The 25,808-nt window shown below is 38.3% G+C and overlaps 4 protein-coding genes, 1 long non-coding RNA gene and 2 other non-coding genes across 7 annotated transcripts; 3 read left to right on the top strand and 4 right to left on the bottom strand.

Annotated features, from left to right (window-relative positions):
- Positions 1-1,941: 1,941 nt before the first annotated feature.
- On the bottom strand, positions 1,942-4,473 carry LOC135598798 (ethylene-responsive transcription factor 1-like). The gene is made up of 3 exons (XM_065093129.1): positions 4,159-4,473; positions 2,322-3,232; positions 1,942-2,211 (listed from the first exon to the last, which is right to left on the bottom strand). The coding sequence occupies exons 1-2, from the start codon at positions 4,400-4,402 to the stop codon at positions 2,334-2,336; spliced, it is 1,143 nt and encodes a 380-aa protein (XP_064949201.1). The 5' UTR covers positions 4,403-4,473; the 3' UTR covers positions 1,942-2,211; positions 2,322-2,333.
- A 3,827-nt stretch (positions 4,474-8,300) lies between these two features.
- TRNAP-AGG (transfer RNA proline (anticodon AGG)) lies at positions 8,301-8,372 on the bottom strand. Its single transcript has one exon. It is a non-coding gene; the product is annotated as a tRNA-Pro (tRNA).
- A 119-nt stretch (positions 8,373-8,491) lies between these two features.
- Positions 8,492-8,563, top strand: TRNAP-AGG (transfer RNA proline (anticodon AGG)). Its single transcript has one exon. It is a non-coding gene; the product is annotated as a tRNA-Pro (tRNA).
- Positions 8,564-8,897: 334 nt separating this feature from the next.
- On the top strand, positions 8,898-10,600 carry LOC135598796 (uncharacterized). Its single transcript, XR_010481713.1, has 2 exons — positions 8,898-9,739; positions 10,112-10,600. It is a non-coding gene; the product is annotated as an uncharacterized LOC135598796 (long non-coding RNA).
- Positions 10,601-11,003: 403 nt separating this feature from the next.
- Positions 11,004-15,150, bottom strand: LOC135598071 (26S proteasome regulatory subunit 7-like). The gene is made up of 6 exons (XM_065091592.1): positions 15,075-15,150; positions 13,259-13,350; positions 13,103-13,180; positions 12,956-13,017; positions 11,517-11,661; positions 11,004-11,313 (listed from the first exon to the last, which is right to left on the bottom strand). The coding sequence occupies exons 2-6, from the start codon at positions 13,283-13,285 to the stop codon at positions 11,056-11,058; spliced, it is 570 nt and encodes a 189-aa protein (XP_064947664.1). The 5' UTR covers positions 13,286-13,350; positions 15,075-15,150; the 3' UTR covers positions 11,004-11,055.
- Positions 15,151-16,353: 1,203 nt separating this feature from the next.
- On the top strand, positions 16,354-17,147 carry LOC135597953 (vignain-like). Its single transcript, XM_065091464.1, has 2 exons — positions 16,354-16,786; positions 16,861-17,147. Exons 1-2 carry the CDS (start codon positions 16,354-16,356, stop codon positions 17,145-17,147), a joined length of 720 nt encoding a protein of 239 aa, XP_064947536.1.
- A 2,812-nt stretch (positions 17,148-19,959) lies between these two features.
- Positions 19,960-24,872, bottom strand: LOC135598795 (ethylene-responsive transcription factor 1-like). The gene is made up of 3 exons (XM_065093123.1): positions 24,546-24,872; positions 20,317-23,317; positions 19,960-20,206 (listed from the first exon to the last, which is right to left on the bottom strand). Exons 1-2 carry the CDS (start codon positions 24,787-24,789, stop codon positions 22,521-22,523), a joined length of 1,041 nt encoding a protein of 346 aa, XP_064949195.1. The 5' UTR covers positions 24,790-24,872; the 3' UTR covers positions 19,960-20,206; positions 20,317-22,520.
- Positions 24,873-25,808: the final 936 nt, after the last annotated feature.

The raw sequence follows: 25,808 nt of genomic DNA, 5'->3' as shown, positions 1-25,808 counted from the left end.
AAATTGGTGCTTACAGTCTAAGCATTGCAACTGGTTTGTCTTGAATGTTTATTCCCCAAAGTTGTTTACAAGCTCAAGATCAGAAATGGGTGCTTTCCTTTGGTCGGTGATTTGTGCTCATTGGGATAAGGTCAGTATGATCTTTCAGGATAAAAGTACATTGCACGTTGCATAAAGAAAATGCTTACTCTTTTCTTTCTGATCATGTAACAGTTTTTTTACTTTGTGCCAATACGAAGGGCATACTGCTTGCTACATTGCATTAGGTTGCTCAGTACATAATGTACTTCATTGTCTCTAATGTTTATTCCTAAACAAACCTGGATGTTTCATGATCAGGTCAAGAGTTAATTTAAAGATGCCTAGATATGTTTTCTTGCAGATTTTTTAGATTCCTTCATCAGATCATGGACATCTTGCTCAACATGCGGTAGCCATACATTGCTAGTATGTGTGTGCACACATGATACATAAATAATTGCATTATTGTGCTGGCCATGATTTGTAATTGCACCTACCTATCTCCTACCTGTCAAGCCATCATCTGGTAGACATCGAGTCCCAGTTGGTTCCCATCTGGACCCTACATGTATGAGGCATTCACCAATGTGGTGCCCGGAAAGGATTAATACATTCTATTTACGATATATTTGTTGAGATATATCTTGATGGTTGGCTCAAATGTCATACAGTTGAGGTATAACTTGTTTACAATGAAGTTCATATTATTATCTTTGTTTGATAGCATTTCTTTCTTGAAAGATGGCTGATGTTTCCATTTGAAGGGCAGACACAATCTAGTCTGCCTCCCATCGTTAACTAGTGGCATGGCAAACCTAAATTTAAACTGGTGCAGAATATGACTTAAAATTCTATTAGAATGGCCGACATTATTTATCTCTCCATATCATTCGCTTGACTGATTTAGAGGGTGGATTGCGATGTCACAATAAGATTACTCCTCTGTGATCCAAGTGATCGAGTCGTTTAATTGTCCTGTGATGGAAGGATTCATTAGTCGACTCTTCTCAGTCCTCATTTTAAGCGTTCAACTCAGAAAGGTTCCAGCAAAAACCAGCGTTGAAATGGTAAGAAAGAAGAAGGTGAAGAAGAGCAATAAGATAACAAAGCTAGCACATGCTTGCTTTGCGGTCTTTGATGACCTTGTGATCCCCCTTCCCAGAAAGCAATAGTTCAATTGTTTGTTGGTACATCCTTTTTCTTCAGTATATAATTACAACTTGCCCTCTACACACACACACACACACACAGCTCAGCACACCTCCAATTAAATTAAACCATGTAGAACCAGGAAATCTCCATCTTGCTTTGATACCTTCAACCTGATGAGCCAATCAGCTGAGATATGAGTCGAGGTGTACTGGGTAAATGTTTGAAGCAGCTTGCAAAGACGAAAAGGAAACAAGAAAGAGTCACAGGAAAGAGGCACTTCGATCCACAGGTATGACTTCTCAACAAGCTTTTACCTCCCAATCTTTCAGATCACGGCTTTAAGATGTAAGAAGCCACACTGCTTGATTGTCTCTATTTTGCTCTCACATGAAAGTGCCAAATGAGTATCAAAATGCAACAATATAATCCAGCAGCATCACTTTCTTGTATCTTTTACAATGCCAACTGGAAAACATTCCACAAAACCACTGATCAAGGATTTGCCACCCACCATTTTTGCTTCCCCCCCTCCTGGTTTTGAAAGGCATCTGATTAAATACTATTTGATCCATAAACAAAGGTTAACAAGTTGCATTAAAGGACGTGTATCCAGAAGCGACAGAGATCATCATAGAGGAATCCAACAAAAAGTATAACTGATATGTTAACCGCATCACAGGGTTTGGTTTTCGGTCCACATCAAGCAAAGAAGATCTGAAGATGATAGGCACAATGTCCACCAGCGACCAGATTCAAGTCGATCAATCATCAAGGAGACAACGATGAAAGTAGATAAAGCAGGGGAAAATCTACCCCAAGTTCAAAAGCATGTCACAGAACAAGAAAACTTGCAACAGATACACCAATCGTCAGCATAATAGTAAATGTGAGTCCATAAGCTAAAATCCAAAACACTTAAAAAGGCAGATATAAAATGTTGTTTCCAAAGATTATTCTGCAAACGGAATCATGTTCAGATTCATGACACCCCATAAACAATTCTGGCCCTCCATAATCAACCTTCATCAACATTGGTACCTGAGAAAGTAAACAGAATGTAAGGGAAACAACCAATTGCTCCTCTGAATAAGGAGATACATAAAGATGACATGGCTAAATAGAAAGAATGTCATCCATGGAATGCTTACTTTTATCCATATTTACAGAGAACCAGTAGCCAGGGCCGAAGTCCCCAAGTAAACACTGCCCTCCATGGGCAGATCATCGAAGCTCCACAGGTTCACAGCACTCAGATCATCCTGAGCCAGTTCACCACCAAATAGGCAGTCAATTGACAAATTGGAGCTCTCCTCAAGGTAAGGAAACTGCAGGATTTTCATGTACGAGTCATAAGCAGATATGTCATCAGGGAGTTTAACTGCATTGCTCTCTTCTGCTGACACTTCCACTCCACAATTGTCTTTCAAATTCGTCTGAGGGTTATCATGTCCCAGCAATTCAGTGACATTGCCTTCGATAGCAGCAGGAACATGAACTGGCATGATCTCTGGGGTTTTTGTCTCATATTCCCATACAAAGTCAGGATGGCCAAAAGAGTTACTTCCCTCATCAGAAGGGAAGTTGAGAACTTCACAAGGTGCAGAAAGTTCTTTTGTTGCAGTGCGGTTCCAATAGTCAGGTTTAGTTAGCACCTTCTCTTCCAAGAAGCCCATAGTAGAATAGACATCACAATCCTGGTCATTCAGATAGGTGCACTGCTTGAATTCATTTTGTTCAGACAGATTTGGCATAGGTGGTTTTCGAGAAGTAGGCTTCTGAATGCGCTTTTGGCCACCAGACTTTGCTGTAGTGGGGAAATTCACCTTTGCCTTTTTGCCACGGATGCGACGAGCTTCAGCATCATAAGCTCTTGCAGCCTCTTCAGCTGAGTTAAATGTCCCGAGCCAAACACGGACTCCTTTGTGAGGATCTCTGATTTCCGCTGCCCATTTGCCCCATGGGCGCTGGCGGATTCCACGGAATTGATTCTTTCTCTTCCTTTTGGTTGACTCAACCGCAGATCCATCATAGTCTCCTGGTTTTAGAGTGACAGAACCCTCTGCAGTACAAATAGAACAAGATTTTCAGCAGTTTTTACACTCCCAACACACACACAAAACATAACCATATTACTTGGAAGCAACTAAATCACTGCCTTCCCCCGCACCAAAACTCCTCATTCAAAAGCTAATCAGATTAGTGAAGAAAAGTAACCATAATTGTTTAGATCATCTCCATCCATAATCAATAATTTCTTCCTGTTTCTCTCCTCATCCGATGTGTAAAAACTAACATAATACAAGTTGTCTAGGTAGTTCCCTTTGATCCGATCATCTGCTAGTGAAATTCTAGGAATTTTGATTCTCTAATCACATCTTGTTATGTTACAATGAAAGAAAAAAAATCTGTCTTTCTTGTTTTCAAGAAAATTAAATTTCTCGAAAGTTGAAATAATAATCAACTTGGGATCATTAGCACCTACAAAAAGATTTGAAGTCAAATCTCGTGTTTCTTGATCACTTGTTAACAAAAACAAATTCTGAAAAGATCGTTAGTTTGGGTACCTTTGAACGACAGAAGGCCGTAAAGAAAAGATCCACTAACAAATCAATGGAAATTACACAATTCAGTAACATAAGAAATCTCAAAGATTATCATTCGATTTGCTACTTCGATTTTCTAACCTTTGTCCTTCCAGAACAAAAGCCGAAGAAAAGCTCTGCAAGAACTAGTCTTAAATTGGCGAAAAATTGCAAGACGGATGATAAAAAAATAACACCATGTGTGAAAAAGACAAAACCCACCTTTATTTTTGTTAACTTATTATTACTCCGTTCTTCACAACTCAAGAGAAAGAATCTCAAGTCATAAACCTATTATAGATGAGATCTAGTTAAAATAGAGGATATGCAATTAGAAGAAGATAGAATAAAAGTGATATTTCTGGTAAAAATCGCAACTTTTTTCACAAATTTCCTCAATTACCTCGAGAGAAGGATGATCTCCGTTGGACGGTCTTAAAGCTGATCTCGCCCTCCTCGAAGTCATCGAAGTCGTCCTCCTCGGACTCGTCGTTGAACTCCTGAAAGTCCGTCTCAAAGTCATCCTCGACCTCCACCCTCCGCTGCTTCCCCCTCCTGTTCTTCCCGCCCGGCCACAGGTGCTCCGCCTTCACCCGCCGCGACGCCGACGGCGGTATGAAGTCGGAGATGATCGCTCCTCCACACATCTCTCCACCCCTCTAAAGACTACTCTTTTACGGGTTTTCCTCCACGAAAAGCAATGAAACAAAGGAAAGCGAGGCGTTTTATTGGAGGAAGGCTGGAGGGTAGGTGGGGAAGCTTTATGGTTGGAGATAATTGTGAGTTTGGTGGGAGGGATGATGGTTAATTAAAGTATAGATATTATTTAAGTGTGTTAATGTCATTTTTATTATTTATAACTTTTTTTAATTAATTATAAATAAATATGTTCATGTTCTTCTCATTTTTTTTTCTCATTCTCTTTTTTCTCTTTTTTGAGGGATAATATTGAGTGGGGTCAGACAGCATCAATAATATTATAGAGAAAGAAAAAAAATCAATAATATTATGATTTTATTATTTTTTAAAAAGATTATCAATAATAAAAAGGGACTGTGAATAGTTTTAAGTGGTAATTATGATAGTGATAAAAATTATTTATATATATATATTTATTAATATAAATGAAATATTTAAAAAATTAAAAGAGGAAAAAATTGAGATAATGTTGACATTAATTAGTTTGTTTGTGGTAGAGATGGAAAGAAGGGATGTATGAAGAGAGAGGGGTTGTGTCAAGTCACCTTATGCCAAAAGAAGAGTATGGGCTATTGGATTGGGACAGGTTTGACTGGCCTATTAAGCTAATATTTTATTTTGATTTTGACTTAAACAAAGTCTCATGATATGTCAATTCCCTTGATGGCATTATTTATATCCAATGGGTTTATTTACATGATATTTTAAATCCTCATATGAATAAATTTTCATTGAGGAAATGAAAATTGATATTTAGTTAGACTTGGGAATGGAATTAATCCACTAATCTCTTTTCTTGTTTCATAAAAGATCTCAATTATTACCTTTGGAGTACAATTGCTAAAGTGTTTGATTTGGTTTTGACAATTGTGATTGGTTCAGTTGCGGATATAAGTAATTTTTCCAGGAGATAAACACCAAATATAGGCAACTGAAAATGACAAATACATGCCAAGATTAGTGGAAAGAACACTGGAGGATGAAGGGCAGGTGCATCCACTGAGTCTCTGTGGTGAAACATAGGGAAAAGGGACAGGAGGAGAGAAGGAGACAGAACAGTCAGCTGTGTGGGACATGGCCACGAGGCCAAGAGAAGTTTCTGAGAACAAAGACAACAGCACAACATCCACAAGAGACTCCTCAACTGTTGGATTAACTTTCCCTGCACAAGTAGATCAGAGATGGCAATGACCACAACTTCTTCTGCAGCCTGGCATTGGACTTTGCTGAGGGAGATCAACTTCAAGCTGCATCTACAAGTGGGTGGACCAAGTCAATGCAAAGGTGATGCTGATGGTGGATGCCAATGTGTTGACTTCATGATTCATGTGCAGAGTTGCAGCTAACCTGAGCTACCATTATCAGAAGCTTTGCAGAATGGAGGTCAGGACTGACAGGACTCACAGAGCTTGAAACTGTTTCTGATTACCAAACTTTCCAGAATGGAGCTCAGGATTTAAAAGAATCAGAGAAGTTTGAAACTGTTTCTGATTAAAATTCTCTCTGTTTGATACATTTCCTTCCAGTATTAGTCGTTATTTTTCTTCTTCTGCCAATTGAGTTTGAACTCTTCACCAACTTGAAATTTATGGTTTACAGAGAGAAAGTATGCAACAACCATTCATGATTGTGTTTTCTATCAACTTTAAAAGCAATATATATATATATATATATATATATATATATATATATTTGATATAACATCAAGAATGGAAATTTCCATGAAAAGCTATTATTTATATATATATATATATGTGTGTGTATGTATGTTATAATAAATAAATAATAATCCATCAGGACTGAGCATGTAAGTTTAGTTTCTTCCGCTAGCTTTCGGCTTATACGCTTGATACAAGTTTGCCAGATGCAACTATTAAGAAATCATCTTTGGCAATCACAGTAGACCAAATATGTTGAGCCTGAAAACTTCATTCAAGTTGGCTCCAGAATCAATATTTCTCCCTCCCTGTAATGATAGAAACTATGTTGAATACATAAATATATCTATGTCTACAATGGTAGCCTAAAGAAGAAGAGTAATCAATGTTGAGACACTAGATTTAACAGTTGATGGGGCCATTGTTGATTATCCTTCTGAGGAGCATGGAGAAGACAAAGACATAATAGTTCTACTCGTGACGACATACCGGTAAGGTTGACTTAATTAAAGAAGGAACCATTAGCAATAGAAAAAGAAGCTAACAACAAAAGTTTCATCTCTGGCACTGAGCTCACACATCGATATCTAATGCAACTTGCAGCAGCACTGCACTGATTAAATCCAAGAGCATTCCATGATTACAAGTAGATCCTGCTTTACAAGTAGATTGTTTTATGTCCATTTGTTGGCTGAAGTTATCAGCACTCATGTCATTCATGACCATGGCATGGAAGTCTGAATCTTGTGATGACCATTTTCCTGCAAATTTAGTTATTTGAAGTGCCAGACCTCAATAGGCATTTATTAGGACAAATTGTTCAAATCAAATGAATATGGCATCTATTCTTTTCTCCATTGCAGCATCAAAATATTTGTCGGAAAGAAGCTAAAAGATGCATTTATTCATCAGAATACTTTACCTAGATGAATTGAGCTAATGGAGGCAAAAACCGGTGCAAGTTATTGCTGCTTAACAGCAACATCACCGCAACTGATATGGTCAAAGCACCATGGTGAATCCTTCTCATAAATCATGTTGTCTGTCTGATAATCTGAAGAAATATGGATTTTCTGATGTGCTTGTCATGATTTAGACATACTCTGAACTTTCAATTTATAATCGGAAGAGACAAAGTGTGACACATTGATGTAGGATTTTGCAATGCTTGTTTAAGATATAGAATTAAATTTGATCAGAATATACTGCTTTTGGAGGTGTCTTCTTCCATTGATGATCCTAGCAGCAGTGGCAATGAAGTGCTCAGCCACCAACCTCTTTTGGGATTTGAGTTGGTAGCACAAAGCTTGCGATACATTTGTTCTTCATAAAAAAGAGTTTTCTTTCTCACCATTCATGACATCTAGAAACGATGCCCTTCATCAACTAAATTAACGGTTTCTTATCGGTTTATGCAAGAAATGACATGACAAGAGATTGATGGCCACAAGTCAAATACTCCTTCCACCTTGTTGTTAGCTGATACTGAAAACTCAATAGAAAGTCTCAATATAACAGTGTCAGATGTCAGCTGGGCAGGTTGGAAACAGATGCCAAGTAGTCAAGATTAGATCAGCATCTCTCTCTCAAGTATCACCAATTTCCTTGTTGTTCTGCTCAACAACATGAGTTTATCTTAATCAGAACAAGTCATATCGACAACCGAGGCAACACGGATTTTTCAGGCTGCAACCTAAATTAAACAATTAGTTTGGAAAATAATTTGACAATTTAGCTGGCTAGATTTGGTTCAACCACTAATCAGAAACCCTCTCTCTACAAAGTGGAACAAAAGGTTTAGTCAAATGCAGCATTCAGAGAACAAGAAACAGCATTGTTGAGTTTGAAATCTGTGTAAACTGCATGTATCAGATAAAAGTCAGCTTTACATGTCATACACAGTTTCTTGGAGGAAAACAGCATCATTCTTCTTTTTACACTGCAAAGCTTGATCTTTAGAATAGCAAGTGAAACTGCTCCAGTGACTGATGTGTGTTCATCTACAGAAACACTTGTTCATCAATATTTGCCCTTTCCTTTGACACTCTCATAGATCAATTATGACAACCAATATAAAAAAGAAACTTCGCAAATTATCGCCCTTTTTTGTTTTCTTTTTCCCTTTTGAATTTTCTTGATTTGTGCCACATTTTTTTGCATAAAAAAAATAAAGATAAAGCAAAATTTAGGGGCATTCCGAGAATTGAACTCGGGACCTCTCGCACCCTAAGCGAGAATCATACCACTAGACCAAATGCCCTTTGTTAAACAGTTATCACTTTAATTATTATTAATTATATGGAACACATTTCCCTTCTAGCTAAAGAATTGTCCAAAGTTAAGATATAATATAAATTAAAGTGAGTACTATTCATCAATGGGCATTTGGTCTAGTGGTATGATTCTCGCTTAGGGTGCGAGAGGTCCCGAGTTCAATTCTCGGAATGCCCCAAAATTTCTTATTTTATCTTTATTTTTTTATGCACACCTGTTGTGCAGTGATTTCTCTACAAAAAAAAAAGTCTCATTTTTGGCCCGAAAACGTCTCTTTTCTTGAAAATGCTTCATCTGTTCTTGCACTTCGTCGAGCTGTGGAATCAAGAAAAAAAGGAAGATTCATTCTGGGGAACGAAGCAACTGTCGATGAGAAGATTCTCTGACGCGTAATCTTTCTCAGATCATCTCCAAGAAAGATCTTTAGTACATGAGAAAATCCAGAATCTTTATAGGTTTCTGCAGCCTTTCTAGTGCCTGACATTGAGGACTGCTCGGAAAACGCAATCGGACTTGGAACAAGACACACCATGTTCTATGCCGTCGTCTTTGCCTTGACATCCGTCACCGCCACATGTTTCTACCCCACATGATTTCTCTCTCAACAAAGCGTACCATCTTCTGGTCGGGATGAGAAGTTACAGCAGTTACACTTACAAGGTGCCAAAGATTTTATGGTTTGGGCCCTGTTCTTTGTCAGAGATGTTGGCTCAGGAAAGAGAATTAATGCTCACAAGAAGGTAGCAGAGCCGATTGTGTTCTCGTGCTGTGTTTCTCCTCTCAGGATCTTTTTATCTGCACCAAACTGCTGCTGATGCTCCACCAAGAAAGACCAAGCTGAGAGCTGCTCTGCTAACTTCAGAGCTAAAGCAATGCTGAAGCGGTATTAGTTCTCCTCTTGTCTTGTTCCAATTTCCTGTCTATTTGCTGTCCCTCTACTTTTTCTTGTCTGATGATAATGACTCGCATCTCTTTCCAAGAAAAAGATGATTGTCATCTTCTTCTCAATTTTTGTTCATATTCTCTTTAGCTTTCATTTAGGAGACACAAGCTCTCTACGCTTTGGACAGTCCCTAACTAGCACTCTAGAACAAAGCAGCCCGTGCTTTCTTGTGGAAAGCAAAATGATCTGGAATTTCTTGTAGCTTTTCTTCATAATAACACGGCAAAGCACTCGGGTACAGATGATGCTTTGGTTGCGGATTATCCTGTGCTTCATGGACACGCTGATCCTCTCTCTGTACTCTGTCTCTGGGTTGCAGTAGGAAGATGAACCAGTCTCCCATCTTCCCCAAAGATGAACATGGGAACTGCAGCGAGCTTGGTTATGATCTCCAATTGGACTTCTCAAAGGTACTTAATTTGCTGTACCTTTGATTGATTCATCAATCTTTCTTTGGTTGTAAACGTATAGCTTGATACAGATGCTCTGAATTTTGTGAAGCCGCTCTTTGTGGTCTTATTTTAGGCTTACTGTGGTGTTCATTTGGAGTTTCTTTCCGTCATTTGCCATGTAGTCAAGTCTTGCAGTGTTTCAAGTTCTCATCTGATATGAAAAACTAGAATGAACAGTTTGTAGATTCAAATGCAAATAGGTTCATTCTCTACTCTTCTGTCACAAACAGACCACAGCATGGTGTAATACTTGTGAATTTGACTTGTTAAGTTCTCGAGCAACTCATATGTAGTCCACTGCTAAGTACATTGTTTCACTTCTTTGATCAGTTCCTGGAAGAAGCAAGAAATCATGCTAGCAATATCCTCTCACTGCCACAATCCGACTCGCTCGAGAAGGTGAGAATGAAAGATACAAAGAAGAAGAAGAAGACATGGCCAAGATCTGTATCCTTCTGGTTTAAGTTTGGAAAAAGTGCAGGAGAAGAAGCAACATCCAAAACCAATAATACGCTGAAGGACTCCTCTTCCAATCCTTTGGATGCAGATCACAGACCATTGTCGGGTCGGATATTTGGAAATGGAAGTAAATTTTCTCAGCTTCATCGAAGAATTCGACAATCTACTTCAGGACCTCTTGCTTGTTGCTTCACTCCTACAAGAGCAGAAGAGACTGAGGTGCCTTACAGATTCTTGGACCACCAAAACCATCCTTTGAGAGCTCAGGCTTTTGGTCCGATTTACCTGGTAACATGAGCCATGGATCTTGAATGGTGTTACTGATAGATTAAACCTTTACCACGGAGAATTTTGCCACCATTTTGATTCAGTTTGCTTGTTTGATAATCGCCGCGCTAGAATCATTTTTATCTCAAGATGAATCTGTCACAAATACCGACTAATGGTTATGAATTATGGAATGTGCTTCCACTGGGCTTCTTGCAAACATGTTTATGAGATGCTAGAATTGTTGAGACCACCAAACATGCTGTCGAATGAATGCCACTGACTCAATAGGACAGATACATTGAATGGATGTTCATCAAATTGAAGAAAGTGTATCATGTGCACATCAACTGCACCATTAAAATGAATCCCTGCCTGCTCAGCGTGAATACCTCCCCTCCCTCCTTCAAGAATAATAGCATGGACGAATGGTAAGGGTTACAGCAGACAACCGTTTCGTTGATAATTTAATTTAGGAGATTGGATTTGAATGCATACTTACAATTGAAGTGAGAAAAATGGTAGAGATAGATTCTCAGCAGTAAAAATCATAAGAACACAACAGTTTCACTCAGATGCTTGACAACCTGAAAAAGCTCGCGAACCATCCGAGCCCCTTCTCCAACATACTTTTGGACAAGCTCACTTCCGATGACACGAATAAAGCAAGCATCTGTTCTGTTAGCTACTGCTCTAGCTAGTAATGTTTTGCCAGTTCCTGGGGGCCCGTAACAGAGAACACCTTTTGGAGGATCAATACCTAGTTTGACAAACTTCTCTGGATGAAGCACAGGAAGTTCTACAACCTGAAGAAAAGATATGATGCACAAAGAATGTCAATAGATTAATATGCAAGTTGATGACCATGTGAACTTAAAAGCACACATTGCAAATGGCATAACATATGTAATTAGATTTTCTCCTGGTAAAAGTAACATATGTTATATAACCACTGGTAAATAAGTTAACCCTAAAAATTATGAAAAGATAAAAGACAAGTTCTACGCACTTCTCGCATCTTCTCAATTTGCTCCTTGCATCCACCTACATCATTGTATGTAACATCAGGCTTCTCTTCAACCGTCATCATTGTAACACTCGGATCAATCTTTGGTGGCAAAGGAATTTGGATCTGATACTTGTTCCTGTCAACTCTGCATGGAAAAAAAAAAAGACATCCATAGAGAAATGATTCTCTGTTGCCTTCTTTTACTAATACCAAATTTGAACTTAAGACAGCAAAAAGTACTCTTGATATGAAGAGAAGATCACCAGGTTTAAAGGATGAAAGAAAACACATGCAATAACTGTAAGTGCAAATTGTTGATCATCTTAGCCAATATCTCTTTAGTAAAAGATTGGAGAGCAAATTCATTCAACTTTTCCATGTACCAGTAGACAAAAAAACAAAAATAGAAAACCAGTAGACGAAACTCTTTTGTTAGCTTCCACCAAAGGGACTATGTAAATATTATGAAGAAAGGGTCTTTTTGACATAATCTGAATCCCTTAGCAAAATAGAAACACTTTTTATCAAAGATGTCTCTCTATTTTTCTTGTATGGGCATTTCTGCAACCATCAACTCCAAAGAGCAGAACCAGAGTTTTGGATAAGAACTGTATACGTCCATGTAAAACAAATGTTTGCTTAAATAAAATTTCTAGGAGGGTTTGAAATTTAATATACTCTAAATTAAGAGGCAAAATTTCTAAACGTCAAGACATAAATGTAAAATCAAAACTATGCATTTCCTATTTAAACTGTGGCACATGACATATCTCTCCTTGTGAAATGCACGATCAACCAAAGGACAAAGGAATGCTTATTCTCCTACAGCAACTCTCTCTTAAAGCCCATGAAAAGGCATCTCTAATCACCTCACCTGATAAATTGCAAGCATCTAAAGAACACAGCTGGAATTTAACAAATTCTGATAACAATGGATATTATTATTTTGTACAAATCTGACAAGACAAATGTGCTACCTGTTGTTCTCTATATAATGGTTCATTTTCCCATCATTTAAATATAGATTACTGTTTCTTTATCAATAATTACTATCTGAAACAACCACTTACTACCCATAGCATTCTTATCCCACCTAGCAAGAGTCAACTATGCATGCAAGACCCGACTATAAAAAGATGACATACCATAAAACTCTTTTACAGTAGAAAGATAGTTAGTGAAAATGCTCTCCTAGCTTGGCGCAAACCTGAAGTATCATCATACCACACACCTTATAAAAAGTTCCTCTTAAAGGTTCAACTAAGTACATACTCCAATGAGTCCAATCCCAACATCAACTAGCTATTTTAGCTATGGTACTACCTCAACATTAACCACTTTTTTTAATCACTTGTACCAAACTTTATTGAATTTTGACTATCAGCTCAAATAATAACAATAATATTGTCACATAAATCACATGAAAATATCTTTCTTACCCTACTCGCATCCCTTCTTCAATGTCAGTGGGAGAGACTTTATCTCCTAGTCCAACCACAAACTGCATGTGACAAACATTTCCTTAAATATTCAATGTCAATACTTAGTTAAAAATATTAATCCCATTAGACAAGTCAAAAACATACCTTCGCTATTTGCTTGACATTTATCACATATTTCACATCTTCTGTGTTTGGATTGATGATCTTTGTACATCTTGCAACCTTAAAGGGAAATAAGTAACTGATTCAAAACCAAAATAAATAAAGAGAAGAAACATAAGACCTCAGGAATATAACTACCTGAAGAGGTTGCTCCTCCTGCATCATCTGTTTATCAGAGACTAAATCCCATTGACTTGGTGTTGCTAAACCAGTATCAGATTCCTTAATTCCTATTGGTTAAAAAGAAAAAGAATTAATAATAAACTCCATCAAGAATTGCTGATTAATAAAGGTTAGAATTATAAAAGAGCAAACCCTATCACATATAAGCTTTCTTCAGTGGAACTTTGAACTTACTATTATTCAATCCAAACCAAAAACATTTAAGCAGGACACCAGTAGCATATAAAACGTAGCACTACATTAACCTTTATGAATAAGCAAAGGGATTTTCTTAATTAAAATTCATGTCAATCATTTTATTCTTCTGGATAAAATAAGTATCAATAGCAAAGGAAATATACGGTCACAGAAGTATCATTCACAAAATCTAATATCCATTGAACCCAGCCACCTAATGCACCACACCATATCCCTTTTTTTCTTTTTTGTTCTCCTACAACAACCAGAATGTGGCTGCTGCTGGCAGACTGCTATGACCACCACCTCATTATAATAATAGATTTGCAAAAGTCAACTTAGAATCAACTGATTCCAACCAAGTTTCAATCAATAGCCAGTGATTTTGCGATCCAGTCATGAAATCAGTTGCATTGGATTACTACAGTTGTTTCTGAACCAGACTGGGTTGGGTTGAACCACTAAACAAATTACTCTGAAAGTTACACACAACCAAAAGTATGCAGGATTCAGTTAAGAGTTAAATAAACCAAAAAATCTCTGAAAATCAAATAGCACATTTAATCTTTACTAAGATGAAACTCGTATGATATCAGAAGAAAATTAATCAAAGACCATTGTTGAAAGAAAATCCTAACTAAAGTAAATATTTGAAGAAGACTATTATATAGTGGTTCTACTAAGTATAAGGAACTTATATTCCTAATGGTAACCACAAGAAAGCAATTTTCCTGTTACATCTGTCAGCAGTCTAATCCTTCTGCAATATTCGTTTCTACATAGAAAATCTCTCCATTTTGCAGCAAAGATTCTGAAACTCAGTTTTTATCTTAGCTTAAATCTTGCCTTATGCTTATTGAACTCTCATGTTATGCACCTAATGTCACAATTCACCAAGCAATCATGAACCTCCTAGAAGCGCAGAACCGTGTTATTTGATTCTTTATAACAGATTCCCCTTATGGTAATAATTACTGTATTGCCTCTTAACTTCAATTTTATCTATGAATCACAGGTTTTCCATACACTGGTATCATATTCTCATCTTAGTTATGCACATAATCCCCACATGGACCCATTTCATTGCCCGACAGTTTACAAGATGAACCACCACAGCAGACGTTGCCTTATTTTTGTTAGATTGCTAAGATTGTTAAACTCAAAATATTTATTCACTCACTCGATGAAACATAAAGACATAATCCACCCATCTACAGTAGCATATGTGTCTTCATTCTATAGTGTGATTCATGGATGGTTAAATAGAAGTAATGAGGTTCTTGATATCTCTAGGCCAAGAAATCAGTTTCCAGCATGCTTACATAAATTGACTTACCTTATTTTGTAGTGTGATTATTTAGCTTCACTTTAACATTCAAACTTTATCTCATTCAATCATTTCTTACTAGATTGTTATTGTAGAAAAGTAACTTCATAGCTTTCCAGTACATGCTATTCCAAGTGTTTACTAGCAATAACCATACAGTAGTTTGAAGGAAATGTCAACCAACAAATTCCTCACTGACCCTGGAAGGAGGAGAAAAAGTCTGAAATGCAATAATTAAAGAACAAGAATTTCTGTTCAAACACATACCACATAAATCATTAACCCTCTTTGCTAATTCCTTAATTTCTTTCTCGGTCTTCTTAATGCTGGCAGAGTAAGGCCCCAGACCCTGTTATCAAACCCAGACAGATCAATAACCAGAACATGAGTCACTAAAGATCGGTAACTACACAAAACAAGGTATCCCACAAGCCAAACGTGAACAAGAAAACGATAACCTAATGCAAAGAAAGTATTCAAACTGATGCAAGCAAAAAAGCCTGATCCAGCTGATGCACAAGAAACCACGAAAAGCGACAGATAAATATTCAGAACGTATGGAATACAGATTTCTGAAACCATCTTTTGCATCCCAAAGATGAAAAGAAACTCGTGATCTGTCGCTTACATAAAATTCAGGGTATCAGAATGAAATAAATCCAAGAAGGAGAACATTTAAGCAGAAACGCGACCAGAAAATATATGGAACAACTTGTAAATTATAGAATATCAACTGAAAGGCGAAGTGAAGACCTAGAATTTGTCAACCTTTTGGAATGCTGTATCTCTATTTTCAAACGACTAATGGAGGTGTATCATCCACTAACTTTTGTCACTGTTCATATCAACAATCAAAACTCTAGGAAGTCCACTGGAAATTCTGAAGGCAGAAGTAGTCTTAAAAACACCCCCCTTCAATATACGGTGCATTTTGGGTACTCTGCCATGCTAAAGAATGTAAAATTTAAGCAAATTAGATAATTCCATGCTTTTTTGGATTCTCAAACTCAACATAGCTTACTATCGATGACATCAAAAATTCGTTTGATGATCAACGGCTTGGCTGCTAAAGGTTCATCTACAACCGACCTCTATATTACTGTTTTTTTCTTGCCTGCACTAAGCAATTCTAATTACAGGTTAAACAAACTGTAGTATTTACCAACTTCTCATAAGCATACAGATGCAGTTCATATTAAAAGAAATACACGGAAAGAAAAGATACGAAAATATCCATTTCATATTTAAAGAAATCCTTTATTTTTGTCTTTTCTTTAGAAAGTTCTTTTTTAGAAAGATTATCCCTTAGAAATATAAGTCAGAAATATACCTTTTCGACGTATGCATGCATGCATGGGATAAGAAGATGCCAATAACAGTTACGTAAAAGTGAGCCTCTCCCATGACCATGCCCATGCCCATTGCCCTTTGCCCTAATCTCCTAACCGCCCAGTCGTCATGCTTCACTCCCAACATCTCCATAAATACCTCCTCCGAACCATAAACCTACTTCCATCCTGTTTTTGGTTTCTCCTCGTTCACCACCATGGGGAGAGGATTCTTGTTCGCTGCCTTTCTCGTTGCGGTAGCATTCTCCGGCTTGCCGTTGGTTGGGGATGACATCGCGTCGGAGGAGAAGCTCTTGGACTTGTACGAGAGGTGGCAGAGCCACCATGGCGTGTCACGCAGCGTCGACGAGAAGCGCATCCGCTTTGATGTTTTTAAAGAGAACGCTAACTACGTGTTCGCGTCCAACAAGAAAGCCAAGCCTTACAAGCTTAGCCTCAACAAGTTCGGCGATACGGCGAGGGAGGAGTTCAAGAGGACGTACGCAGGGACGAGGATTCGTCGCCGCAGCACTCTCAGAGGAAGCGCGAACCTCATAGGGTACTTATACAAGAACGTCACCAATGTAACTCCCACCGTCTACTGGAGGCAGAAGGGTGCCGTCACTACGATCAAAGACCAAGGCAAATGCGGTGAGCTCAAAATATTTTATTTTTGTTGATGTGCTCGATCGAAATAAATGAAAATTTAGTATGAATTATTGCAGGGAGTTGCTGGGCCTTCTCGACAGTAGTTTCGGTGGTGGGAATAAACCAGATCAGATCCAACGAGCTCATCTCCTTGTCAGAGCAACAACTGGTGGATTGCGACACCAACACCAACAAAGGGTGCGATGGAGGTATGATGGATGATGCATTCGACTTCATCGAAAGAAATGGAGGGATCACAACAGAGGAAAACTATCCTTGTGTAGCTCGACAAGAACTATGCAAAGTAAAAACAATTCTGGAAAAACAAAAAGAAGAGATCTATTATGACCAGGGTTGTTGGTGATAAAAAATAATCTAGTGAAACTCTTCGTAAAAGTATAATCGAGTCATAGTAAAAATAAAACTGTCTATTTTCATAGCAACTATAAATGCCAAGAATCAGCATATTTGTCTCAGTTTAAGTTTGTCTGGAGATATGTTGTCACAACTCATAAACAATGATCAATTAGGAAATTTCAGGAGGAACAACAGTAGTTGAGATTAAACAAAAGAACTTAAAAAAAACAGAATAATTATGTGCCTTATGATTAAAGATTAGTGGTGTAGAAAAGATAGGAAATGCTGAAGGTATCTGAAAAGTAATATAAATTTTGCAGCACTGAATTATAATAACTGGAGATATTCCATCTTGTGCAAAAATCTCATCAAAATAATGGTCCTCCACCCATGCTTTAGGTGAATCATCTTCGTGTATAACACCAAAAGGAGAGAGGAAATGTAAAACAGTAATGTTATGTTAGGATTGAGAATAGGGCATCACTTCAGTATTCTATTGGTAATTGGGAAGTGTACCAACCTGTACTACCTAGTATCATTGGATAAAATAGTAGAAAATAAAAATGTATCATATATATATATATATATATATATATATATATATAGTCATCAAGCTATCTATTTATTTGAAAAAGCGCTATATATTTTGATATTATTATTTGGTCAAACTAATCAGTATATATTGGTATGATCAACATTGAAAACCTTGAATGAAACCACTGTCAATTTCCTTTGAAACTTTCCCCAACTTAGTACTTCTAGGAAAATTTGCAATTCTTGATTTGCTGCAGATCATTTAGATCTAGGAAAATGGTATTCTATCATGCTTTTGGCTAATCAATTGCATCAATGTTTACAATTGTGTTCTACGCCTTAGTACTTCTAGTTTATGATTGCATTTCTTCATTTTTCGTAAGCTAAAACCTTGTTGACGTATTTCTTGTTGCCTGCCTTTAGCTCTTTCTTTAGGTCCATACATAATTCTTGTTATTTGATCCTTTTCCTTATATTACACAGATTGGTGGCGAGCTCATGGACTTTATAGTTGTGCTTCATGGCTCTAAAGCTGTGAAGGCATTTAGCAGCAACATGCATATTTCACTTGGTGCAGGTTTGAGCTTTGCTGCAGGACCAGTTGGCAGAGTGTTTGAAGCAGATCTTCGAGCTGGCGACAAAGGGTCTGGCATGTGTTATACATACAGCTGCAGCAAAGGTAATTTTTTTTTATTCTATATAGATGCATGCTTCCAGCTAAATGACTAGTTAATTTGTAGATATATTTTAAGAAACACCAAACTTCCTGAACGATTTTCTATTCATTTCTGAACATACATCAATGATGGTTTTGCACCAGGCATGAGCTTTGAGTTATCAAGCTTGACTTGTAATTAGTTTACAGTGACACTATTAGCTGATGACAACATTTTAATTACTGAGAGAAGCATAAAATTAAATCTTAGGTTAAAGCAATGGATAGACTTTTGGAGCTACAGAAGGATCAAATAGAATGATCGAGTTCAGGTTTACTTGTAGAGCACTTTTGAGAACTTATCAGCAATAATGGAATTTGTTTAAAATTCAGCATTCACAAAGCAAGAGAAGAATGGTTAAATTGGGGAGATAAATCTGATGTGTTGTATGCCTGTAAGATATTATTGCCACTGTGAGGAAAAACTTTGGTAGACATCCATAAAAAAGGCCATGTTATGCCTATTTTGTTCTTGTTCCCTTTCCGGGTTGGGATATTATGGCTTGTTGTTGTTATTATCATATTCTCTTTCTTTCTGTGCAGATGTAGTACCGGCAACTATAGTGGTGCATTTTTCGATGCTCATTTGATAAAAATACTTATTTTTATGTCAACCATTGTTGCCAAAAGATTATAATCGGAATTGGTAATTGACAGGTGCTTTTGTTGGGGTATCACTTGAGGGGAACTATGTAGCAACCAGGACGGATACAAACTTGTGCTTTTATGGTGATCCTTACTTGACCACCAGTGACATTCTCTTTGGTACTGTCGGGAGACCACAAGCTGCTGAGCCATTGTACTTGGCATTGGACGAGCTATACTCAAAGCTTACAAGTTAGTCTCCCTCGAGGGATCCCTTGTACATATCCAGCTCTCTCCTGGCCGCCTGGTCATCATATAATCTTTTGTGGCTGCCTACCGAAAGCCAAAAGCTGTAAACAAATGCTTGCTGTAATATCCGTGGCCTACAGATTACAAGTATGCAAATTGTACAGTCAGGTAGTATACATATAGCAAAAATAATGACAAATCATTTAACTGATTCATGTGTTTCAGCTTTAGATGATGAATGACCAAAAAGGTAAGATGAAGAAATTGGTGCTTACAGTCTAAACATTGCAACTGGTTTGTCTTGAATGTGTATTCCCCAAAGTTGTTTACAAGCCGAAGATCAGAAATGGGTACTTACAGTCTAGTATTTGTTTACCAGCAGCATCACTCTCTTGTATCTTTTACAATGCCAACTGGAAAACATTCCCCAAAGCCACTGATCAAGGATTTGCCACCCACCATTTTTGCTTCCCCACCCTGGTTTTGAAAGGCATCTGATTAAATACTATTTGATCCATAAACAAAGGTTAACAAGTTGCATTAAAGGACGTGTATCCAGAAGCGACAGAGATCATCATAGAGGAATCCAACAAAAAAGTATAACTGATATATTAACCGCATCACAGGGTTTGGTTTTCGGTCCACATCAAGCAAAGAAGATCTGAAGATGATAGGCACAATGTCCACCAGCGACCAGATTCAAGTCGATCAATCATCAAGGAGACAACGATGAAAGTAGATAAAGCAGGGGAAAATCTACCCCAAGTTCAAAAGCATGTCACAGAACAAGAACTTGCAACAGATACACCAATCGTCAGCATAATAGTAAATGTGAGTCCATAAGCTAAAAGCCAAAACACTTTAAAAGGCAGATATAAAATGTTGTTTCCAAAGATTATTCTGCAAACGGAATCATGTTCAGATTCATGACACCCCATAAACAATTCTGGCCCTCCATAATCAACCTTCATCAACATTGGTACCTGAGAAAGTAAAAAGAATGTAAGGGAAACAACCAATTGCTCCTCTGAAGAAGGAGATACATAAAGATGACATGGCTAAATAGAAAGAATGTCATCCATGGAATGCTTACTTTTATCCATATTTACAGAGAACCAGTAGCCAGGGCCGAAGTCCCCAAGTAAACACTGCCCTCCATGGGCAGATCATCGAAGCTCCACAGGTTCACAGCACTCGGATCATCCTGAGCCAGTTCACTGTTGAATCTCGGATTTTGATGATGAAGTCAATTGTCATTTGTTGTCTAATCTATGTGTTGAGATAAGTGTGCAGGATTAACTACGATGAAAGATAGACAAGCAGCAGGAGTTGCGCCGGAGTCAAGTTCATGATCACGTTGGGAGTTCGAGAGTTCGACGGAAGTTCGGACGGTCGTCGGAGGTTCTGCGAGAACAGATCCGAGAAGTCCAGAAGCTTGCCAAGCGAAGCTCGTCGGAACTTGCCAAGTGGATCGTCGCAAAGTCCAGGAGTTTGCCGGAAGTCCGCAGGAGCATCACCGAGGGTTCATCGGATGATCGACGGAAGTTCGCCGGAAACTCGCCGGAAGGAGCGATTGACGCACCGAAGCAAAGCTGCAGAAGTTGTCTTAGATTTAATCGTAGTTAGCACATTGATTAAGTTGGAAAATGGGAGGTGATCCCATTGGCTTAATCTTGGGGCAATTGGGCCCCTGAAAGACTGAAATTGGGCCGAATGGAATGAACCATTCGGACCTTGATTGCACCAGGAGGTGCAACCGCCCAGGCCAGGAGGTGGCACCGCCTGGGCTAGGCCTTCCAGCGAGACTGGGCGGTGCAACCTCCCCAGCAGAGAGGTGGCACCGCCTGAGCTCAGTCTTCGAGCTAGACTGGGCGGTGCAACCTCCCTGACAGAGAGGTGGCACCGCCTGAGCTCAGTCTTCGAGCAAGACTGGGCGGTGCAACCTCCCTGGCAGAGAGGTGGCACCGCCTGAGCTCGGTCTTCGAGCTCTGCCAGGCGGTGCAACCTCTCCAGTCAAGAGGTGCAACCGCCTGATCCCAGAATTCCGGGATTTGATTGTTTTGAGCTCCAAATTTGAATTGGGTTGGGGCCTATAAATTCCCCACCCATTCAGCACTGAAAAGATACAGACCTACACCGAAATCTTGATCTTTTCTGTGATTCTAAGAGCTCAAAAGTGTTGTAAAGCCTTTAAGTCTCCTCCTTCTGTTCTTCAAGTTTTCAGTTGTAAAGTGAGGAGAGAAAGGTCTGTAAAGGTTGTCTCCTGAGCCTGTCAAAAGGAGAGAAACTGTAAAAGGGCAGTTTGGCCTTCGCCTATTGAAGGAAGGCCCCTAGTTGACGTCGGCGACCTCGTCGGTGGAGGAAGCCAAAAGTGGAGTAGGTCAAGGCTGACCGAACCACTCTAAATCTCTGGTTTGCGTTTATTTTTTAGCACTTTATCATTACTGCAAACCTCCTTCATTACTACTGCTCTCTGCGCTTTCACGAACAAGTTCTAAGTGCTGTTCTTCCGAATCTGCATTCAGACGTAAATTCGTATTTTCGTACATTACAGTTTACGTTTACGTTTGATTCTGCAGAACTGTCTTCCGTGCTTTTACGAACGAGTTTCTTTGCAGTTTACACTTACATTTTGATCCTATTGATAACTGCAAACTGTCCTCTACAATTTTACGAACGAGTTTCAACATTTAGACGTAAAACTGCATTTAGACGTAAATCGGCTTTCCTCGCACAATCATCATATCTCAGTTCACGTTTACGTCTTGATTTCAACTGCATACTGCCTTCTGCGAGTATACAAACGAGTTTCAAAGTTCAGACGTAAATCTGCGTTTAAGACGTAAATCTGCGTTTAGACGTAAATCTGCGTCTAGACGTAAATCTGCGTTTAGACGTAAATCTGTTTTTTGCAGATTACTTTTTGAGCTGTACAACAGCAGCACATTGTCTTTATACTTCTGCTTAAACTGCTCTTAGACGCAAACTGTGTTTAGACGCAATCTGCGCTTAGACGCAATCTGCGTTTAGACGCAATCTGCGCTTAGACGCAATCTGCGCTAAGACGCAAACTGCGCTTAGACGCAATCTGAGTTTAGACGCAATATGCATTTAGACGCAAACTGCGTTTAGACGCTAACTGTGTTTAAACGTAAACTGCACTTAATCATAAGTAATCTTAGAATCGGCTTTTGCATCAAAATAGTCTTTATCGAACGAACGCAGCTTTCGTTTTTTAATCGCTGAAAAATATCCGCTGCACTAATTCACCCCCCCCCCCTCTTAGTGCTCTCGATCCTAACATTCACCACCAAATAGGCAGTCAATTGACAAATTGGAGCTCTCCTCAAGGTAAGGAAATTGCAGGATTTTCATGTACGACTCATAAGCAGATATGTCATCAGGGAGTTTAACTGCAGTGCTCTCTTCTGCCGACACTTCCACTCCACAATTGTCTTTCAAATTCGTCTGAGGGTTATCATGTCCCAGCAATTCAGTGACATTGCCTTCGATAGCAGCAGGAACATGAACTGGCATGATCTCTGGGGTTTTTGTCTCATATTCCCATACAAAGTCAGGATGGCCAAAAGAGTTACTTCCCTCATCAGAAGGGAAGTTGAGAACTTCACAAGGTGCAGAAAGTTCTTTTGTTGCAGTGGGGTTCCAATAGTCAGGTTTAGTTAGCACCTTCTCTTCCAAGAAGCCCGTAGCAGAATAGACATCACAATCCTGGTCATTCAGATAGGTGTACTGCTTGAATTCATTTTGTTCAGACAGATTTGGCATAGGTGGTTTTCGAGAAGTAGGCTTCTGAATGCGCTTTTGGCCACCAGACTTTGCTGTAGTGGGGAAATTCACCTTTGCCTTTTTGCCACGGATGCGACGAGCTTCAGCATCATAAGCTCTTGCAGCCTCTTCAGCTGAGTTAAATGTCCCGAGCCAAACACGGACTCCTTTGTGAGGATCTCTGATTTCCGCTGCCCATTTGCCCCATGGGCGCTGGCGGATTCCACGGAATTGATTCTTTCTCTTCCTTTTGGTTGACTCAACCGCAGATCCATCATAGTCTCCTGGTTTTAGAGTGACAGAACCCTCTGCAGTACAAATAGAACAAGATTTTCAGCAGTTTTTACACTCCCAACACACACACAAAACATAACCATATTACTTGGAAGCAACTAAATCACTGCCTTCCCCCGCACCAAAACTCCTCATTCAAAAGCTAATCAGATTAGTGAAGAAAAGTAACCATAATTGTTTAGATCATCTCCATCCATAATCAATAATTTCTTCCTGTTTCTCTCCTCATCCAATGTGTAAAAACTAACATAATATAAGTTGTCTAGGTAGTTCCCTTTGATCCGATCATCTGCTAGTGAAATTCTAGGAATTTTGATTCTCTAACACAAGATTGCAAAACCTCACCTATATCCAACACTCAGATATCAGAAAAACACAACAAATCACAATGTTGCACTAGCCTAGAGTAGATAAGAAACTTATTTTTCTCACGAAACAAAACATTAGCACTCGGACAAGGTTCCTATTTTTAGACTTAAGCTCACATCACCAAGAATCTAGGAAACAAAGATCTAAGCTTCACCATCTTTCTCAAACCTGAATGGAAAAAAAGCCCAGCTTTTTCACTTCTTACATAAAAGTTTCAATAACCTCCCCAAAAAAGATAACCATATTCACAACGTGTTATGTTACAATGAAAGAAAAAAATCATCTTTCTTGTTTTCAAGAAAATTAAATTTCTCGAAAGTTGAAATAATAATCAACTTGGGATCATTAGCACCTACAAAAAGATTTGAAGTCAAATCTCGTGTTTCTTGATCACTTGTTAACAAAAACAAATTCTGAAAAGATCGTTTGAGCCACTGCCAGAGTTTGGGTACCTTTGAACGACAGAAGGCCGTAAAGAAAAGATCCACTAACAAATCAATGGAAATTACACAATTCAGTAACATAAGAAATCTCAAAGATTATCATTCGATTTGCTACTTCGATTTTCTAACCTTTGTCCTTCCAGAACAAAAGCCGAAGAAAAGCTCTGCAAGAACTAGTCTTAAATTGGCGAAAAATTGCAAGACGGATGATAAAAAAATAACACCATGTGTGAAAAAGACAAAACCCACCTTTATTTTTGTTAACTTATTATCACTCCGTTCTTCACAACTCAAGAGAAAGAATCTCAAGTCTTAAACCTATTATAGATGAGATCTAGTTAAAATAGAGGATATACAATTAGAAGAAGATAGAATAAAAGTGATATTTCTGGTAAAAATCGCAACTTTTTTCACAAATTTCCTCAATTACCTCGAGAGAAGGATGATCTCCGTTGGACGGTCTTAAAGCTGATCTCGCCCTCCTCGAAGTCATCGAAGTCGTCCTCCTCGGACTCGTCGTTGAACTCCTGAAAGTCCGTCTCAAAGTCATCCTCGACCTCCACCCTCCGCTGCTTCCCCCTCCTGTTCTTCCCGGCCGGCCACAGGTGCTCCGCCTTCACCCGCCGCGACGCCGACGGCGGTATGAAGTCGGAGATGATCGCTCCTCCACACATCTCTCCACCCCTCTAAAGACTACTCTTTTACGGGTTTTCCTCCACGAAAAGCAATGAAACAAAGGAAAGCGAGGCGTTTTATTGGAGGAAGGCTGGAGGGTAGGTGGGGAAGCTTTATGGTTGGAGATAATTGTGAGTTTGGTGGGAGGGATGATGGTTAATTAAAGTATAGATATTATTTAAGTGTGTTAATGTCATTTTTATTATTTATAACTTTTTTTAATTAATTATAAATAAATATGTTCATGTTCTTCTCATTTTTTTTTCTCATTCTCTTTTTTCTCTTTTTTGAGGGATAATATTGAGTGGGGTCAGACAGCATCAATAATATTATAGAGAAAGAAAAAAAATTAATAATATTATGATTTTATTATTTTTTAAAAAGATTATCAATAATAAAAAGGGACTGTGAATAGTTTTAAGTGGTAATTATGATAGTGATAAAAATTATTTATATATATATATATTTATTAATATAAATGAAATATTTAAAAAATTAAAAGAGGGAAAAATTGAGATAATGTTGACATTAATTAGTTTGTTTGTGGTAGAGATGGAAAGAAGGGATGTATGAAGAGAGAGGGGTTGTGTCAAGTCACCTTATGTCAAAAGAAGAGTATGGGCTATTGGATTGGGACAGGTTTGACTGGCCTATTAAGCTAATATTTTATTTTGATTTTGACTTAAACAAAGTCTCATGATATGTCAATTCCCTTGATGGCATTATTTATATCCAATGGGTTTATTTACATGATATTTTAAATCCTCATATGAATAAATTTTCATTGAGGAAATGAAAATTGATATTTAGTTAGACTTGGGAATGGAATTAATCCACTAATCTCTTTTCTTGTTTCATAAAAGATCTCAATTATTACCTTTGGAGTACAATTGCTTAAGTGTTTGATTTGGTTTTGACAATTGTGATTGGTTCAGTTGCGGATATAAGTAATTTTTCCAGGAGATAAGCACCAAATATAGGCAACTGAAAATGACAAATACATGCCAAGATTAGTGGA

This window comes from Musa acuminata, chromosome BXJ2-1 (genome assembly GCF_036884655.1).
Source record: "Musa acuminata AAA Group cultivar baxijiao chromosome BXJ2-1, Cavendish_Baxijiao_AAA, whole genome shotgun sequence".
Taxonomy (NCBI): Eukaryota; Viridiplantae; Streptophyta; class Magnoliopsida; order Zingiberales; family Musaceae; genus Musa; species Musa acuminata.
The sequence above is the reverse complement of the archived record's forward strand: the minus strand, read 5'-3'. Positions and strand labels throughout refer to the sequence as shown.

Bases quoted from the DNA above. Each gene is read 5' to 3' on its own strand.
- LOC135598798 (XM_065093129.1), bottom strand. From the start codon at position 4,402: ATGTGTGGAGGAGCGATCATCTCCGACTTCATACCGCCGTCGGCGTCG. The intron at 3,233-4,158 runs GTAATTGAGGAA...TTTGTACTGCAG, and splicing joins GAGATCATCCTTCTCTCGAG to AGGGTTCTGTCACTCTAAAA.
- LOC135598071 (XM_065091592.1), bottom strand. From the start codon at position 13,285: ATGATGCAGGAGGAGCAACCTCTTCAG. The intron at 13,018-13,102 runs GTATGTTTTTGA...TGTCACATGCAG, and splicing joins ATGTCAAGCAAATAGCGAAG to TTTGTGGTTGGACTAGGAGA. The intron at 11,662-12,955 runs GTAAGAAAGATA...TTTTCCATGCAG, and splicing joins GAAGAAGGGATGCGAGTAGG to AGTTGACAGGAACAAGTATC.
- LOC135597953 (XM_065091464.1), top strand. From the start codon at position 16,354: ATGGGGAGAGGATTCTTGTTCGCTGCCTTTCTCGTTGCGGTAGCATTC. The intron at 16,787-16,860 runs GTGAGCTCAAAA...GAATTATTGCAG, and splicing joins CAAAGACCAAGGCAAATGCG to GGAGTTGCTGGGCCTTCTCG.
- LOC135598795 (XM_065093123.1), bottom strand. From the start codon at position 24,789: ATGTGTGGAGGAGCGATCATCTCCGACTTCATACCGCCGTCGGCGTCG. The intron at 23,318-24,545 runs GTAATTGAGGAA...TTTGTACTGCAG, and splicing joins GAGATCATCCTTCTCTCGAG to AGGGTTCTGTCACTCTAAAA.